This window comes from Pinus tabuliformis, chromosome 9, assembly GCF_031772625.1.
Source record: "Pinus tabuliformis cultivar Carrire ecotype Pingquan chromosome 9, CPIR1, whole genome shotgun sequence".
NCBI lineage: Eukaryota > Viridiplantae > Streptophyta > Pinopsida > Pinales > Pinaceae > Pinus > Pinus tabuliformis.
The window spans coordinates 1,626,523,605-1,626,543,580 of record NC_142307.1 but is presented as its reverse complement, the minus strand read 5'-3'; the positions used below and the strand labels follow the sequence as shown (position 1 = coordinate 1,626,543,580).

The following is a 19,976-nucleotide window of genomic DNA, read 5'->3' as shown; positions in this document are numbered from 1 at the left end:
GCACACATTGACACAGTTATTTTAGACTAATGTCCCCGAAAAAACCCAATGTGGGAAAACCGATGCAGCAAGGGAGGATTTTATTATTCAGCAATTTTCTTGTACAATAGGGTGCCAAACTGGCTTACCCACAGATAGACAAACTTCCAGCACTTTCCTAAAGCCAGCGTAGGCCCTACTGACCTCTGCTACAACCTGAAACCCTCTGCGTCAGCCTGAAACCCTCTACGTCAACCTACTGAGGCTCTGCGCAGCCTCTCTAGGCTTCTGCATCACTCCTGCAACCTCTACGTGGATGACGCAAGCCCTTCTGACTCTGCGTAGTCTCTGCTGCCTCTGCATGGCTTCCTCTAGCTCTGTCTCTACCTCTTCTGCCCTGATCTCCCGTCTCTATGTTTCGTACTTGCTGCCTCCTGACTGCTCTCCAGACCACTGGTTCAATTTCTCAGCAAACCCTGCTTTAGAAATTGAACTGACTGGTCTCCCTCAATGTGTTCTCCAAGTGCCCCTCAAGCCTCCTCTTATACTTTTTCTATTGACATCTCAATGGCCCAGATTAAGTCCCTAATCAATGGCTAAGATTAGATTTGGCTTGATCCATGTCTTTTGGACCATTCTAACACAGATTCATATTAATACACATTAATATTTTATTTTCCCTAAGTTTAGACTTAGGGACTCCATTAAAAATATTAATTATTTTAATATCTCCTGATATGTTTAGAATCTACCCAAACCCTTTCTAGGTATTGGAGATCTCATGTGCCCCAACCTCTCCACCAAATTTCGTGGCTAAAGCACATTCGATGCTACCCCAAATCAACAATATGCCCTGTTGACCAGCGTTGATTTTCTGGTTAGGGCTCTTTTGTTGCTGTTATAAATTATCAGAATTTGTAAATTGTACTCTCTCTGCTGAACTATAGAAGACTAAAAGAAGATTTCATCAAGGGTTCCCCCACATTAAGGTATGTCCCTTGATGGTGCCACATCTTGTGTCGTCTTGTCTTGGCTTGTCTTCTATTATTTATGTTTATGTTTATGTTCTACTTACATGTTTATGTGATTGCTAAACTGAAATTGATATTGGGCTCATAAAGAAATTGAAGTAAAATTGCTCTAAAGCATAGAACATACCATTGTTGCCTAAAATTAACATGGTATCAGAGCTGACGTAAAGACAAAGCCCAAGCAAGAGTGAAAGAGCAATCATCAAAGACAGTTGGACAAGGACAAAAGACTCAATGGGTTCCTCATCCTACTTCCCGGCTAAAGACAAACTCCATGATAAATCTGACTATGATAGATGGAAGATGTCTCTTGATTTGACCTTGGAAGAGAAGGAAGTGATGGATTATGTGCAGGATAAAATCCCTGAGCCTCCTTCAAATGCATCGGCTACTGCACAGACCAAGTACAGTAAGGCTGAAGTCAAAGCAAAGAAGATTATCAGGGATTCCATACACAAGCATCTGGTGGCCTATATCTCTGAATTGAAGACCTCCAAGGAGATATACGACAGGTTGGTCGACATGTTCAAGGTTAGTAACGCTAATCAAATTCTCTTTCTCAAGAATGAGTTTAAGGATATTAAGAAGGGCAAGGACGAGGACATTCAATCCTATTTCTTGAGAATTACTGAGATCAATAATGATCTACTCTCGATTGGATAAGTCATTCCTGATAGGGAACTTACTCTCACCACCTTTGGAGGACTCCCACCTGAGTGACTCTCAACACCCTTGGAGGACTCCCACCTGAGTGGTATGTATTTAGAACCACTAGACTCAACAATGATCGACTTCCAGGGTTTGAAGAATTGATGTCGAGATGCATTCAAGAAGAAACAAGAATGGTGGAGCAAGAAATGCCTTCAAATAGAAGCAACCCCACTACATTCTCTGCTCATGCCAAAAGGAGGAATAATGCACGGTCTAAAGGTCATTTCCATGGAAAGCCTGGATCTAAGGGAGGAAGGAAGGGCAGGTGCTTTCTTTGCAATAAGTTCGGCAACTAGGAAAGGGAGTGCCCTAATAAAAGGGATACACCTCGAGATGATGACTATAATAACAACTCCAGGGGCAACTTCAACAACAACAACAACAATCAAAGGAATGGCAGGTCCAATGGCAAAGGAAAAAGGAATGCGGGACATCAAGGAAATGGTCGACCCTCCAAGAAATCAAGGAACTCTAGGTATGATGAATCCCATGTTGTTAACAATAAGCAAAAAGAGTACCATCTTATATCGGCCCTCTCCATTGCCTCTCCTCCGGACACTTTGGGAAATTCGCTGATTGATAATGGTGCCTCAAGGCACTTCACCGGATACAAGGAAACCCTCTCTAATCTAATAGAAAAAGAGACAAACTTGGAGATCATCCTTGGAGACGATGCCACCTATCCCGTGAAGGGAGTAGGGAATGTTACCCTTCAATTGAATCAAGGTAACACTATTCCCTTGCAAGAAGTACTATATGTACCCAATCTCAAGAAGAACCTGGTGTCCATTTCAGCAATGGAAGATAAGGATTCAAGGTGGCTTTTATTGATGGAAAGGTACGTGTTTGGAAAAGAAATTTCAAGGATGCTTTTACTCTTGGGTTCAGGGTTGACAGTTTGTATGGAGGAAGTCCATTGGGAGCCATGTCTTGCGACACATCTCTACAATCTGAACTATGGCATCGTAGGTTCGCCCATCTTCATTATAAAGCCCTACCCGATGTGAGACAGATGGTGGCAGGTATGCCCGAGTTCAAACTAGAGCATGAAGGTGTATGTCCGGGATGTGCTGAAGGAAAACTTACAAGGGGACCATTCCCCTCATGTAATAACAAGACCACAGACATATTGCAATTGATCCACTCTAACATATCTGGTATAATGCCCGTAAACTCCTTGGGAGGATACTTATACTATCTCACCATTGTGGATGATTATTCTCGCAATACCTGTATCTACTTCTTGAAGAAGAAGGATGAAGTGTTCACCTAATTTCGTCATTTCAAAGCCTTGATCGAAAACCAATAGGGGAAGAAAATCAAGATATTGAGAACTGATAATGGGATCAAGTATGAATCTAATGAATTCCAAGATTATTACAAAGAAGCTAGCATTAAGAGGGAGACTACAACGCCATACACTCCTGAGCAAAATGGTGTGGCTGAAAGGAAGAATCGCTCTATTGTAGAAGTTGGTTGAGCCATGCTTCATGATCAAGGCCTTCCGAAGTTTCTATGGGGTGAAGATGCAAATACCGCCGTGTATGTTCAAAACCGATGCCCTCATCAAGCATTAGACTCCAAAACTCCCGAAGAAATGTTCACTAGTAAGAAACCTGATGTCTCTCATTTTAGAATTTTTGGAAGCCCCGTATATTTTCATGTGCCGAAACAAAAAAGAAGCAAATTGGGTGCATCTGGGAAGAAAGGAATCTTTATGGGCTATAGTGAAAATTTTAAGGGATATAGAATTTATGTGGCTGGTCAAAAGGAAGTTGAGATAAGTCATGATGTCACCTTCGACGAAGATATGGCCCTCAGGAAGATCAACAACCTTCCTATCAAGGAAGTTGAGATAAGTCATGATGTCACCTTCGACGAAGATATGGCCCTCCGGAAGATCAACAACCTTCCTATCCTAAGGAAGGACAAAGAAGCTGACACAAGAAATCAGGGTGAAAAAGAGGACAAAACGATGCCTGATATTGATGAACCTATGGATCCTATTGATCCACTCCCTCATGAGCCTTCCTCCTTCAAGAGGAGACCCTCATGGCTTAGGGAAACTCTCGAAGATGCTGAGAGGCACATTGCACCAAGGGGGACTTTCCGTGAAAGCAAGAAGCCGAACAAGTACCAAGGATATTTGACCGCCATGAGCACTATCATTCAAAATGAGCCTTCATCATTCGAAGAAGTCATGAAGCAACAAGTATGGAAGGATGCTATGAATGAAGAATACGAGTCAATTATGAAGAATGATGTTTGGGATGTGGTCCCTAGACCCTAGGACAAATCGGTTGTCACTTCTAAGTGGCTCTACAAAATCAAGCATGGAGCTGATGGAAGTGCAGAAAAGTTCAAGGCTCGCTTTGTTGCTCAAGGCTTCTCTCAAAAGGAAGGTGTAGATTACGATGAGATATTTGCACCTATTGCCCGATACACCACCATCCACTCGATCATAGCCCTTGCTACCTCGCAAGGATGGAACCTACATCAGATGGATGTCAAGACCGCCTTCTTACATGGTTCAATCAAAGAGGAAGTCTATGTGGAACAACCCGAGGGGTTTGAAGTTCATGATTGGGAATCTCATGTATGCAGGTTGAAGAAAGCTCTTTATGGATTGAAGCAAGCACCCCGGGCTTGGTATGAGAGGATCGATAGCTATCTGATGAAGTTGGGATTCACTAGAAGTGAAGCTGATCCAAACCTTTACTTTAAGGTTGAAAATGATAAACCTCTCATTCTGGTACTTTATGTGGACTACCTCTTTCTGACAGGAGCAAACCCTCTCATTCTCAAATGTAAGAGGGAGTTGGCTTCTGAATTTGAGATGAAGAACCTAGGGCCGATGCACTATTTCCTAGGGTTGGAGGTCTGGCAAAAATATGTTGTGAAGATATTGGAAAGATTTGGGATAGTGGACTACAAGCCTGTGCCTACTCCGATGGAACTTAACTTTAAGAAGTTATGTGCCAGTGTTGCTGGACCTAAATTGGGAAATGCTTCTGGTATCGTCAACTCATAGGAGTATTGATGTTCTTGGTGAACTCTCGTCCGAACTTATGTTTTGCAGTTAACACATTGAGCCAATACATATGGTTGAGCCTCATCATATACATTGGATTTCCGCCAAGGATCTTCTGAGATATCATCGAGGCACAATCACTCATGAACTAAGATACACTGCCAAAAATGTGAGGCTACATGGTTATTTTGATGCTGATTGGGCTAGCAGTGTGGTGGATCGCAAGAGAACTTCTAGATGTTGTTTTTCTTTGGGTTCTGCTTCGATATCCTGGATGAGTAGGAAGCAAAAATCAGTTGCCTTGAGCACCGCCGAGGCCGAATACATCGCTGCTAGTATGGCCTCCTGTGAAGTTCTCTAGTTGAGGAATCTCTTCAGTGAGTTGTTTGGACATGTGTTGGATGCCACCGTGACCTTCAGCAACAACCAAAGTGGGATCTGATTATCAGAGAATCCCATGTTTCATGATCGCTCCAAGCATATAGATATCAAGTACCACTTTATCCAGGATATGGTACAACGAGGAGAAATAAGGCTCCATTACATTGGGATCGATGAGCAGGTCGTCAATATTTTGGCAAAACCCCTGGGGAAGGTCAAATTCCTGGCCTTCCGAGAACGACTTGGAGTTGTGGAGAGACCCTCATATGAGGGTCCTATATGAGATGGACATTGAGCTCTAGGAGCTCCGGCAAGCTTGGGGTACTTCTTGGAGCAGTGAGCAACCATAGGGTGAGTGGTTCAGCCTTCCCCTAGTGGTTTGTTGTGTACAACGGAGTTGCAGTGCAGATGCAGAGTTGGCAACAATATAGTAATGTCAACAACATCACAGATGCAGCATCATAGTTGTGCAGTAGTTGGTGGGCAGCAACATTCATACATCGGCAGCGTGACAGGAGGTGATACAGAGACAGGGTGTTGTGGCAGGATGTGCAACACAATAGAGAACACAGTCCTCACTAAGAGGGAGTGTTAGTTTTTGTAGCATCAAATGTGTTCTAGCCACGAAATTTGGTGGATAGGCTAGAATGCATGAGATCTCCAAAACCCAGAAATCATTTCTAGAAATTCCACCTAGAGATGACTTAATTAGATCATTAACCAATTTTTTAATATTTCCTAAGTATTTATTAGATCATTAACCAATTTTATAATGTTTCCTAAGTCTAAACTTAGGAAAATTGGTTAATTAATCATAATTAATTAATTCAAGGTGAGATTCTCTAGAAACTCACACGAATCGATCCAAAAATGCTTTGAGCCATCGATTAAGATTTAATCTTGGTCATTGGAGTCCCAACAGGAAGATATAAGAAGAGATCGATGTGGTGATGGAGAATACACCAGAGTAACTTGGAGAATTCGATTTTCCAAAGTAGTAGCAGTTAGTTGTCAGAGAGTTTGAGCTTAAGTGAGGAAGCAGAGACAATGAGGGGCAGAGACAGTGATCTGGAGGAAGTTTTCCATATCCAGAGAGGCAGCAACAAGAAGGCCGAGTTATTCCCAGTGAGGAAGTGCAGAGGACTGCGCAGTTGCTTCAGAAAAGCAATTTGATTTGGCTGGAGGAAAAATCGATTTAGCTTCCAGAGGCTAGGAAAGTCTTCCAGAGGGCCAGAGAATCAATTTCCTCAGTAGAGATAGGCAAAAGGACTTCATCAGAGGCAATTTTGGGCTTATACGTCCAAGGGTCTACGCAGAGATTGACGCAGAGGGTCCAGGAGGATGAATTTTCTAAAGGGATGTTGTGTCGGGGTTGCTTATGGAAGAAGGGAAATTCCCTTAAAGAATTTTGGCCAGATTTTCTTACTGTTTGGATTGTCAGTTGGGCATCCATAAATTGTACTCAGAATTTCACTGTTGCATAATAATAAAAACCCTTAGTTGTTGCACCGGTTTTCCCAAGTTGGGTTTTTCCGGGGACATTTGTCCAAAAATAACGGTGTCATTTTTATTTTGTGTGCTAGTATTTTCTCAATTTCTAGCACTATTTATTTCCACAGTTTTATTTGTGAAGGTTGCAGTGTGATTAATTTGGTATTTGTCATAGCAAATAAATTGTTAAATTAATTAACAATTAGAAGAATTAATTCCAGTTGCTACAATAGGATTTCAGTTTTGAAATTTTCACAAGACATTGCAATTTTCGCACCTGGGTCTTGCAGCTTAGGGCCTCTAGACCCAAAATAAACCTCCAAAGGCTGAAAGACTTCTTCTCTAGGCTATACAACCCCTTCTCAAGCTGGAGACTGCCCAAACCCTAGCCGTCTAGGCTGGGTGAGGGATTAAGCTCTCAAACTTTGAATTTGCCTTTGAATTCTTGAGCCTTGTCACCTGCAAGTCAAATAAATAGAGTCGATCCATAAGATCTAGAAAATTCTAAAATAAAAACCCCAAATTATTTACAAAAGAAGAAAAATAATATACAAGGGTTAGAGAATTATTTACAAAATTATATACACTATTCACAATTAAATTCAAGCTCTAGTTAGCAAATAAATCATTTTAGCCCAAATAGAAATTTGAAAATAATTGATAGGAATAATTTTTACTTAATATACTAGCCAAAACCTTGGACCACATATCGTTAGATAAGCTCAAAGTCCAAACAAGGTGTGATCACCTCAAAGTCCATGTACTTGGGGAATACCCAAGGGTTGAATCACCTGAAGATCTCTACACACTCGAAAGATAGATTATTATTTTCAAAGGGGTTCGATTCATATAATAAAAACTGGTGATCTAGAGATACCTGCTAGATCTGCCAGCTTCAGTGTGTTTACCCTAGCCCAATACCTAAAGCAAGATGCATGTGCTAATAGGTAATCCAACCACTAGCTATGAAACAATAATCTTTAATGATAAGCACAATTAGAGCATTAAGGATTATTCAGCACATACCATGAATCATCAAGAGAGGGACACCTTGAACTGAAACCCCAAAGACTTTTATTAATGCAAAAAAAATATCCCAGCAGAGCTTAGCTCACTACGAAAAAAATTGTCACGTCAAATGAGGAGCAAAATGCTTCCTTATATAGAAAATGAAAGGGATCAACCCCTCCAAGTGGAAAATAACAGCTAGTAGCATTGATCCATGGCTTGATCCTTGTTGAAAAAATTTGAACCCTTGATTAGCTAGCACAAATCTAAAAAAAAAATCAATTTTCCTTGTTCACTATACTAGAGGGTCAATCTTTGACCTCTGGACCACTGGAGGACCTTCAATAAAATGGAATTATCGTTACTTGTACAAAATATTCAATTGCTTGGCCCACAAATTTCAAATTGCTAGGAAACAGTCTTCTTTGGCCCAACGAATTTCTCGACGCAATATTCTCGGAAATAAATCCACTGCTAAAATATTTGCCCACCGGTTTCCTACAACTTGGTGACACACCCTCAAAATATTTAAGAGTGCATCGGAATTGTCCACGTAGGTTTTGGTACACCTGGGCATCCTTATCTCGATTGTCGATTCCCCGAATATTCAGCAATCGGACGTACATGAGTGCGGTCAAATTTTTGACCGCGCCCTCAAATAATTTTTCCACTTGGAAGGCAATTAATTTTTCCCTTCAGTTTAATTTTGACAATTTATGGCTAATTTTATTTTTATTTTTGCCATAAATTTAATAAATAGACTCGAGAGGGGATTAAATATTTTTCCACCCTCTAAATGCATCTAAAAATATTTTGGTAATTGTGTTCTAATTGTGAGGAACCATTCACCAAAAATATTCCTAGACACACTTTTACATCAGGATATTACAATAATTCAACCCTTAGAAGGGGAATTTTACAATAGACGCAAACCTCTTAAGACTCAACTAAATTCTGCGACTCAAGACACATGATCTAGTATGATAAAAATACATAGACTCGATAACACTAAGACTCACCTAAGACCTTGTCAATGAGTTCCACCCTAGCTTTGGGGTATATCTGGGAGAAAAACTCTGTCAATTATTCGTGTTTACAAACACAAATAATTTGGGGAGGTTAAAAAACTCCCTAGAGTGAAACCCTTTGAGAAGAATCATAGGCTTACGTAGGTGTTGTTACATGGCTTAATAGTCATACTAGAATCATTTTTACAGTAATAAGCATAATGTGGGATTATGATGATGATGATGACTCAAAAATTGTATTCCACTGCTTTGTACTCTGTCTTTTGAAACTGTTGACTTGTACATGGTCAACCGAACCAACCAGCAAAAACCTAATTCTATAATAAAAAGAATAAACTAACATTACGGCAAATGACCCTAGAGAGAGAAAAATAAACCCAAGCATAAGTGCATTAAAGAGAGATAACCCAAGCACAAGCGCACTAGAGAGAGAAATAAACCAATCACAAGAGAGTGAAACACTTGGATGGTGCCCTTAGGCATAACATTTTATTAATGATGGAAAAAAATCCATCGTATTACAAATGAGAGAGGTGGATATATACACAACTCAACAGGTAGGCTGCTTTCCCAATAGGGGTTATGAGTTTACATTGACTAAGTCTGCCTTAAAAAAACCTACATATAATAATTATAGGATCAGTCATGACCGAAAGTGAAGCTTATATCGTTCTCAACAATGAGAACATAGTGAACAAGATCTATCAATCTGGGGTAAAAGTTGAAAAGCTACAAAACAAGTCTTTTAGGACTTCTCTAAGCCAGATACCAGTGACCTGAGGTTTAAGTTAACCATAGTGATATTAAACTTCAAAAACCAAATAGCAACACTCCCACCAAGGAAGAAGGTGGTGAGAGGTGGTCAGGAAAAACATAGTTCCCACCAAGGGCTTTAGACTTTTTGGTCCTGTTATATAAAGTCTAGTAATTCACCAAAGTTCCTCACTTGTCTATTAGCTTTGCTTGAAATGAAGTAATCATGTTCAGCCTTTGTCATCAGTTTTGAGATTAAGGCTAAGATGTTTCCCAAAGAAGATCCTTATTCAACTTTGCATCTATCCTTTGGTGTACATATAAAACTTGTATATGCCAAGTATTAACACATTAATGACAAATACAATGATAATAATAATAATAATAGTCCCAAGGGTTAGCTCAATTGGTCGAGTTCCCGTCGTTAAAGCACCTTGCTAATGGGAGGTCAGGGGTCAATTCTCCTTGACACTCTTGCGATTAGGCTCTGCTAATGAGCCGGTGGTAAGTGATCCTTTTGGATGGATCTGCCCGGGATAGTTGCCATGGACGTAGCGGCCACCGATCTCCTTTGTCCGTGAACCACACATAAAAAAAAAAATAATAATAATGATAATGATTGTAATACACTCTCAAATAAGTCAATTGGGTCTAGCCTGGGGGGTTAAGAGGAGGAGTGACGTCATCCCTACCCAAGTTCAATCCCCACAGGTGACATGTTAAGCTGGTAATGGGTATATTGTTGTAATGGCCTCGAGACCTGTGTTGAGAAAACCATGAGTTTCTACGGAATCCGATTTACCCTCAGTACCATCCTCAAAAAGAGGGTAGGTGCCCAGTGGGCTTCAAGAGGATGTGCATTTCACAAGAAAAAAGTACACCGTCAAATAAAATCAAAAGAAAAAAAATTACTTCCAAATTCCCACAGTACAGTCATGAAGAAGTGACATTTGAAAATATATATGGATGATACTTTAAGGTAGAGTTCAGAAGGAACATGCATGCCTATCTCCTTCACTGTTCACAAGACGATAAGCATTTGTATCTGATCGAGGAAGTTCTAGACGCTTGCGCATGTCTGTAGCAGCATTAATCCTTAATTGAATAAGTTTTTCCATGTTAAGTGTGCATGAAGGATCCCTGCCATCCAAACATATTAAAAGATATTATTGGTCAGTATGCACTTGCAGCTTAACCCTCCTATACACACATGCTCAAACAGTAGACCTTAGATACAGTGTAGGGAATAGCTAGAAGTCTACGTTCACCTGTTAACCTCCTCCTCCATCTGCATCAAGCGGACACAAAACATGGAAACTGAATTGTATATACCCCATGCAATGGGCTGCTGCAACCCATTCATAACCACCACAATATCTCCTGTCTTTGGAGGAGGTCGCCCTACTATTCTATCTACTGCTCCACTGTAAACCATGGGATTTCCATCACGAAAAAGTTGTGCCTTTTCCTTCTTCAAAATTACCTTCGCTATGCCTGTGAAGCAATGCCAAACAGTTCTACAGACTATCCTCAATCCAAAACAGTGATATAGCAGAAATAGCTTTTGATTGTATGCATCATAATTGTGATAGATCACCATTCACAATACCAGATAAATCTGCTAAGAATATTGATTTAAGATCTTTCAAATATGTCAAAACAAGTTTAATTTGCAAAGCAATAGTAATATAGTTTACAATTGGAACACATTGCAAGTGCAAAAAGAAGCAACTTACAGGTCTTCATTTCACACAGCCTAATGAAGAAGATACTGAAAAGTAAAATGGCATATGATATATTAATTTTACACCTGACTGAACAAGATTCTTCTTTCCATGTTTTAGCATACATTAATTAGAGTAGGGTAAGGCTAGGAACTTGAAGTCTGTTCAGATTCTGCATCTTGCAATGTCTTGCCTAAAACATAAAGATATCCAAAAGAAAATTGATTATAAAAGGATAAGTATCTTATTAATGTCCACTTGAACCAATTTGGCTTGTTGGACTTGTGTTTAGGTTCCTTTGATGACATAGGAAAACCAACTCCAGGAGATCTAACATTTTCCCTCACAAACACACACACAAAAGGGGCTCTACACCCGCCAGGGTTTGAAAGTTATTGAAAATGAGATTAACTCCAAACAGATTACAGAAAAATACACATAAAAATCAGACACAAAATATGGCGGAAAAAGGCTGAAGCCTCATGCTTCTCTCTCATTACCCATTAAAATAATTGAATATAGTGTTACAAATAAATAGATGATAGATAGTGTTCTCAAGATAGTGCGTGCTATCTTAGACACTTTTGGTTGAGATAATTTCTCCTTTGGTTGAGATAATTTCTCACCAGACACACACCAATATAGGAGTTACCTAAACTAACTCCTATCTTAGAGGAACAACCCAAGAGTTAGGCACAAATTCCTAACTTGGAATATTTAATAAATTAATTTATTTTTGGATTTATTATTGTTTTTTTGAGAGAGTCTAACATTCCCCCCCTCAATGATAAATCCAAAAATAAGAACGAGAACCATCTTCCAAGTTCATGTTGATCCTCAAAAACATTGCCTGAAAAAACCGCCAAAACTGAATGCTGGAAAAAACTCAAATCTGAAGAGAACATGAATCAGATGCATGCCTGATTCATCTCTAAATGTTGCTTGACAACTCTATCACGTGCCAAGCCGCAAAAGGATCCAACTGTCCTTTGTTTGAAAACAGCGTGCGGTGTCCACTGACACAATTTGATGAACGCCCACTGGCGTGTTTGCTGATGATGATTGCCCACTGGCTGAAGATGTCGAAAAACAACTCAATGTTGTTTTTGCTATGATGAAAGCTGCTCACTGCTGCTTTGGTTGTCGATCGCCCACTGGCGAATTTGTTAATGCTCACTGCTGATGACAAATGCCCACTGGCTGATGAAGATGCCCACTGGCTACTTCGCTGATGTTGTCGAGACTTTCAGTCTGACAACCACTTGTCAATTTCATTGACATTTTCCCCCCTTTGTCAGCTAAAAGGAGAGACAATCTTCTCCAAAATATATCTGAACTCCCCCCTTCAGGTGTAGGAGAGTTTCACTGTTGTACTCCCTCATTCAATTGCATGAGAGTACCATCATCTGTTCACTGCTGGCTGCACTATGTGTGATTGTAGTCGATTGTAGAACTGAGACAATCGTTTGACTGTGGATGACCATTCCCAAGGATCAATCCATTCATAATGTATCTTCAATCTGGCTGATTTTTGTTGGTTGCGACATTTTTCTGAGGAATGATTGGGCTTGCCACAATGGCAACAAGGATGGAGATCAAAACACTGATCTTCCATATGACCAGTTCTTTGACAATGAGAACACTTTGGTTGAACTTCAACTTCAGGTTGCGTGCAATTTTGTTTGTCTGCAATTTTCTCAGAACCTTCTGAGGTGTGTTGTGCAAGAAATCCTGCACTCACGAACTTAATTGGCTTGGAATAATCTGGGATATGTAAGTTGGTGTCATCAGTGACATATCCTAAGCCTCGTCGATTCTTGTTATTTTGAATTTCTTCCCAGGGCTTGATGATGGGTTTGGAAGAAATTTGAATTTGATCATGAACAACTTCGACACTTGAAGTTGTTTGGATGAGTGATTTGGAATCAACATTTTTATCTTCATCTGTATGGTTGAATGACTTGGAAGAAGCACTCTTTTGTTGCAGCTCATCTCTTTGTAGTTGTGACTCTAGTTGAAGAAACTCAATGGTTTCATGTGTTTGTTGTAGATGCCATGAAAGATCAGCAAGAGTTTCTTTGCTGATGTGCACCATGTCTTCATCACTGGAGATGATCAAACTGTGAAGAATGTGTAACAACTGAATATGTTGCGCCATTTGAACTTGCTCACTTGAAATCAGGCTCTCTTGTCGTAGATGTCGTGCTTTGAACTGTTTCACTTGATTTTGTTACTTGAATGACAAGCTCGCTTGCTATGGGACTTGAATGGCACGCTCGCTTGATTTGTTGCTTATTGTACTTGCTGAGAACACTTGCTAGAGTTGTAGAACTTTCTTACTTAAACTCTGGAATTCACACTCACTTGATGACGATCGTGTTTGCATGAATGACTTCACGTTCACTTGAAGGAATAGCCACGCTCGCTTGATGTCGATCTCAACTTGCTTGATTGGTGTTAGAGTTGAACTTGTTTGGTTGCTTTGATGGTTGCTGCAATGAACTTCACGCTGGGTCGCTTGAAGGTTTGAACTTTGTACTGTTGTGATGCAAATTGCTTGAATGAATACTCACGCTTGCTTGCAGGAGATGTGAACTTGTTGCTTGTTTGCTTTAGAGTTAAAATTCATGGACTCACTTGAGTGTCGAACACTGTCGAAAATGCACCCAAAAAGCTTACAATGATTTCAATGACTCACTACAATGAATTCAATTTGACTCGATGGAAGACTTGGGTGTCGGTTTCAACCGAGAATGCACCCTTACAATTCAATGTGATTTGAGTTTGATTACAAGTTCAACAGAGTTGATGTAAACTGTGCTTTGAAACATTGAAGTTTACAGATTCATTAACTTGAATGTAGTGATGTAGACTTTGCTTTGAAATACTGGAGTTTGTAGATTCATGAACTTGATTGTATTGAGTGAATTTGTTTGTTGAGGTAGAATGCCGATGTTGAAAACTTTGATGAGTTGTTGTATGTGTGATCTTGATTATCCTTCCTTGAAGCTATTTTGTTACAAGTGTTGTGCTTGCTTTATGTATGCGATATTAGATGAAATTATTGATGTGTCACAACTAGACACAGATCAAAAAGCAAAAACATGAAGCCATAAAACACATGCGCCATCAAACACACACAGTGTACCTTAGATCCCCTTATTCAATTTCGGGCGGATCTAGGACACAATCACCACAAATAATGTCTTTATTGAGTATTGAGATCATCATAAATGCAAAGCTATCATCCAATATTGACTGAATGTTACCAGAATTTATCTAGAAGTAAGAGATGGTTTTATTTAGATAAATAAAAGACTAAAGTAAAATGGCATATGACATATTAACTTTAAACATGATTGAACAAGATTCTTCTTTCCATGTTTCAGCATACATTAATTAGAGTAAGGGAAGGCTAGGCACTTGAAATCTGTTCGCTTGAAAACATAAAGATATCCAAAAGAAAATTGATTATAAAAAGATAAAGGATAAAGACTCCTATTAACATCCACTTGAACCAATTTGGCTTGTTGGACTTGTGTTTAGATTCCTTTGATGACATAGGGAAACCAATTCCAGGACATCAAACATCTTCCCTCACACTCACACACAAGGGGCTCTACACCCACCAGAGTTTGAAATTGGACTCTGCTTGACATGATTGTTTAATAGACTAAACGTAAAGCTATCATCCAATACTGACTGAATCTTACCAGAATTTATCTAGAAGTAAGAGATGGTTATTATTTAGATAAATAAAAGATACAACTAAACAATGTATGGGCTTTGAGATGCCTATTTTCCTATAAGTTTACCAACTTCCCAATGCCCAAGAAACTTTTCAATACATACCTTAATAGAAGGAACGCTTTTAGGTCCACATGAATATTTAGCCCACTCACATTGATCAGTTCCAAGAGAATTAATGAAAAACCTCATGAGAACATCCTCATGAACCACGCTTACCTCTTAAGCATACTTAATGAATTTCACAACATGATCCACAGCCAAAGATGGATCACCATCAAACTTTGGAACATTTGTCATAAAATTTGTATCCCAACGATTTGGATATCCAAGAATATCCTTGACATCCAAAGCAGGGTACATCTCATGCAAAACCCAAGGAGCCATTGCCTCGAGTCTTGCATAACACCCAAATGGGAAGTTGCTAGAGTGAATTTAAAAATGCCTTAAGAGATGCTTGCTTCACCCTACAAGCATTGAAATTTTGAAGCTCAATGAAGAACTAGGTCTTCATTCTCCCAATGGAGTCGCCAAATGAACAGATTTATCTGTCTATGGGATAAACTCTATCAAGGAAATGAAACTTAGACTTCAAATAATGAGGAGGTTGACTCAAATCCTACCTGATAATGGAGCCAGAAGATGTCTCAAAATCTAGCAAATCTTGTGAGGGGAGCTCACAAGGAAAGAGCTAGACCAAGTGACAACACTATGAGGTGTGGCCCACTATCACCACAGCGACTACCTCTTGCTCTTTAGTGGACTTTCACCACAAGGGAGGCTTCCCATTTTAGGTCACCTAAAGGATATATCAAGCCCAAGGGTTAGAGGTGACAAGCATAGACTTGGGAGAGATACTCTTCTTAAGAACAAGGTTTAGCTAACTCAAACAGGGTAATGCGTACCCTCAAAAAGACCTATCTAGGGCACAAAACAACCTAGGTTTCATGAGTAGGCAAGGTCAATAGGGTTAACTAAGTGCACAAAGGCCAAGAGAAGGCTTGAATATATAGATATGATCAACTTTAGGAACTGCAAGCCTCAAAGGAACCCTAAGTTGAAGCCTACGGCGAGTCTAGGGTTTAGCTAGGGCAAAATACCTAGAGCAAAGGACGTCAGGCATAAAATGTTGATTTAGGGTAGCATCGGATGTGCTCTAAGCCTTAAATTTTGCAGGAAGGCTTGGGCACATGTATTCCAAAGAACCCAGAAAGTGTTTTGGGAAATTCCACCCAAAAGTGATTTTATTAAAATAGTTAATATTTTAATGGGGTTCCTTAGTCTAAACTAAGGAAAATTAAAATATTAATGGGTATTAATCTAATCAAAGGTGAAACTTTTAGAAAAAGACACGAATCAAGCCAAAATGATCTGAGCCTTTGATTATGATTTAATCTAGGCCGTTGGTTGTCCAACAGGAAGATATAAGAAGGGGTTTGAGGGTCATTTGGAAAACACACTAAGAGATCAAGGAAATCAATTTTCTGAAGTGAGAAGTTCTCAGGAGGAGAAATTGATTGAGGAGATTTCCTGCAGCAAAGGGGCAATGAGAATCCAGAAGAAGGAATATCATAAGAGTACGAGACAGAGGGTGAACAGAAAGACGTCTAGAGGAAGGTTGATGATGGCCCACGCAATGCTGACGCAGAGGCAGCACAGTCCTTGAGGAGAAGTCGAGGTTCCTGCTAAGGGAAGTCGAAATTCAGTTGTCTGGAGCCGGGGTGTGAGTCCGGGAGGCAGAGGAACGATTTTTTCAGCCAATAGAGGATCCGGAAGAGGGGCAACATAATACCCAAGAGGGGTGACGCAGACACTGCCCAGAGTGACGCAATTCTACGCAGAGGGTGACGCAGAGCCTCCAGAGCAGCAGGATCAGTCATTGATTCTTCAGTGACAAGGTGAGATCATTTCACTAGTCTTTTGTTCAGTATTGTCTCTGTATCGGATTGCTAGTTAAGCATCCTAGAATTGTACTCAGATTTTCTCCTACATAATGATAAAACCCTCGGAGTTGTTGCACCGGTTTTCCCGCATTGGGTTTTTCCGAGGACTATTGTCCAAAAATAACGATGTCTTATGTATTTCTATTTTCCTTGCTCAGTTTCTATGTTTCAGAATCATATTTAATTTGGTGTAGGTTGCTTTAGTTATTTACTTCAATGTTTCAAGAAAAAATATGAAATAAGCTTGTAATGTAATTTACAATCTAGGAGAAGTAGATTCAGCTGGTTGTAGTAGGATTCCTGAGATTGTTAGATCTAGGAATTTTCACATGGTATCAAAGCGTTTGATGTGAAACAGGAAGAGCAGATCTAGCGCTGAAGCAAGGATCAACATGTTGCAGCAAGTAGCAGTTCGAATCCCCTAAGGGATTGCGCAGTTCTAGCCAAGAGGGCTATATTTTGAGGTTGTCTCTCTCTGAATGAGCCGACAAAGAGGTAAGACTGTCAGATCGAGAACTTGCCGAGGCAGAGGGAGCTACGCAGAGCCACGCTAAGCTAGAGGGACACAATTTCTGCAAGCTGAGTGCTGGGTAGAAAAGCCGTCAGAAGGAAGAAGCAAATCGCATAGTGAGGGAATACTTCCTCGGAGATTTCTTGTCGAGGAAATCAGTGTTTCCCATTTGCTGGGCAACAAAGGAGCAGCAACTTACCAACTCCATCAGGGAGTGCATAAGCCGACCTAGAAGCTACCCAGTAGCGAGAAAGAGGGAGTTGTTCGACAGTTTTTGGAAGATATGGCAACCAGTGGCTTGAGGGATCAGGATAGGTTAGACGGGGCTTCCAACTACGTCATTTGGAAGGCTAGAATGCCTTTCCTTCTAGATGAGCATGCCCTCAAGACGTATGTTGATAGTGTGGTAGTTGTCCCTGCAGATGCAGATCCGCTGAAAAAGTACAGAGCTAAGATGGCTAAGGCGAAAAGGATGATCCTGGATGGAGTCAAGGATCACATGGTGTGCCACGTTGCCAGCAAAGGAACTGCTAAGGAGATGTGGGATGCCTTGGCCACATTGTATCAAGGATCTTCCGAGCAGCGAAAGATGTACTTAGAACAAAAGTTGAGGTTTGTGCAGATGCAAAAGGGAGAACGTGTGGATCCATTCCTCACGAAATTGAAGGAGACCCGTGATGAGTTGTCGGCTACGGGGCACACACCTCAGGATTCGGAGTTAGTGAGACTGGCTCTAAATTCCATCTCGGATGAATGGCAAGTCTTTGTCCAGAGTATCCTGGGCAAAGCAGCATTGCCAAATTGGGACGAGATGTGGGCAGCTCTGAAACAAGAAGAGCTGAGGAGAGACCTGCTCAAGGTCAAACTTGACGGAAGCAATAGCAGTAGTGGGTCGAAGCCCAAAGTAGAGGAGGAGGATAACGCAGCCCTTGCATCGAAGGGACAACAGGGGCAACAAAGACGAAAGAAGGACGTCTCCAAGGTGAAATGTTTCAGATGTGGCAAGATGGGCCACTATGCATCCCAGTGTCCTTTGAAGAAAAAGACAAGGATGAGAAGCATGATCCTAAGGTTGCAACCGCAAAGATTGAACAAGAGGAGGAGTTCGCCATGACAGCGAAGATACCTCCAGGAGGGAGATGGGCTGATATAGAACTGTAGTTCGATAGAGCTACAGATGAGCAGGATCCTTGAGGAGCCCACCTCTTGGATCATCACCCTACTACGGGAGCCCATGATCAGTAGTAGCGGGATGGAGGAGTTTTCAGTTGGTGCCATGGAGTGTTGATTCGACAAATGCAGTAGTTAGTAGCGCCAAAAAGTGAGCAACGCAGAGCTGAGAGGCAGCACTGCGTGGAGGCGTAGTGCAAAGCTTCAACAGTGCAGTGGCTTCAAAAGACAACGTGGGACTAGCAGCAATCATGCTTTCAACACAGAGGCGTATGTTGAAATTTCTAAGTATTACCTGTTAGAAATTTTATCTGTATTCTCTGGTTTATTTCTCCTACTTGTTAATTACGAACAAGCTATTTAAACATATAAATATAAAAATAAACACAATACAGTCTCAACCACCTACAGATCAACAGCTGAAAGAAATAGCAAACACACAAGCGACACCGTTATTTTTGGACAACTCATCCCCGAAAAAAACCCAACTTGGGAAAACCAGTGCAGCAATTCTGAGGGTTATTTTATTATGCAGTCTATCCTTGAGTACAACTGGGTGCCAAACTGGTTCACCCGACAGAGAAAATAATCCGGCAGTAATACCTCTCTATTCGGAAGCAGATATTCAGAAAATTTGCCCCACGAAACCCTCTCCAGCAATCTCTGAAGCTCAGCATCAGCCCACCTGGCCTCAGCGTCAGCCCGGAGCCTTCCGCATCAGCCCTCTAAGGCACTACGCAGCCTCTATGGCCCTCTACGTCACTCCTGCAGCCTCTGCGTGGATGACGCAAGCCCTTCTGGCCTCTGCGCTGTCTCTGTTGGGCTCTGCGTGTTCCCTCTGGCTTAGTGTCTGCCTCTCTCTGCTTTTGCACTGGTCTCTCGGCACTATCTCTGCCTCGTACTCACTACCCCTCACTGCAGCTGATCACTGATTCGACTTTTCTTAGCGAACCCCGCTTTAGAAAATCGAATGACTGATCACTCTGGTGTGTTCTCCAACTGACCCTCAAACCTCTTCTTATACTTTTCCTGTTGGTCCTTCAACGGTCGAGATTACATCTCTAATCAACAACTAAGATTAGATTTGGCTTGATCCATGTCTTTTGGAACCTTTTAACCCGGTTTTATATTAATATCCATTAATATTTTATTTTTCCTAAGTTTAGACTTATGAACTCTATTAAAAATATCAATTATTTTAATATCTCATAAACTGGGTAGAATCTGCCCAAACCATTTCTGGGTCTTGGAGATCTCATGTGCTTTAGCCTCTCCACCAATTTTCATGGCTAGAGCACATCCGATGCTACCCAAATCAACAGTGTATCCACTGGATACTTGTCCAATTTTTGGGTGTTTTCAGTTGCTTCCCTCAGCAACTGAGTTGCAATACAGATGCAATGTTAGCAGTACCAGTGCTAGCAGCATAGCAGATGCAGCGTTTGAGAGGGAACTACAGTACAGATGT

The 19,976-nt window shown here is 40.8% G+C and overlaps 1 protein-coding gene across 1 annotated transcript in view; it reads right to left on the bottom strand.

The window, feature by feature from the left end:
• Positions 1–19,976, bottom strand: part of LOC149155049 (uncharacterized) — a 235,731-nt gene that overhangs the window by 200,555 nt on the left and 15,200 nt on the right. The window contains exons 2-3 of the mRNA XM_089444300.1: positions 10,682–10,907; positions 10,419–10,553 (exon numbers count right to left, since the gene is read on the bottom strand). Coding sequence (XP_089300426.1) covers positions 10,419–10,553; positions 10,682–10,907 — 361 coding nt within the window. The remainder of the gene's footprint in view (positions 1–10,418; positions 10,554–10,681; positions 10,908–19,976) is intronic.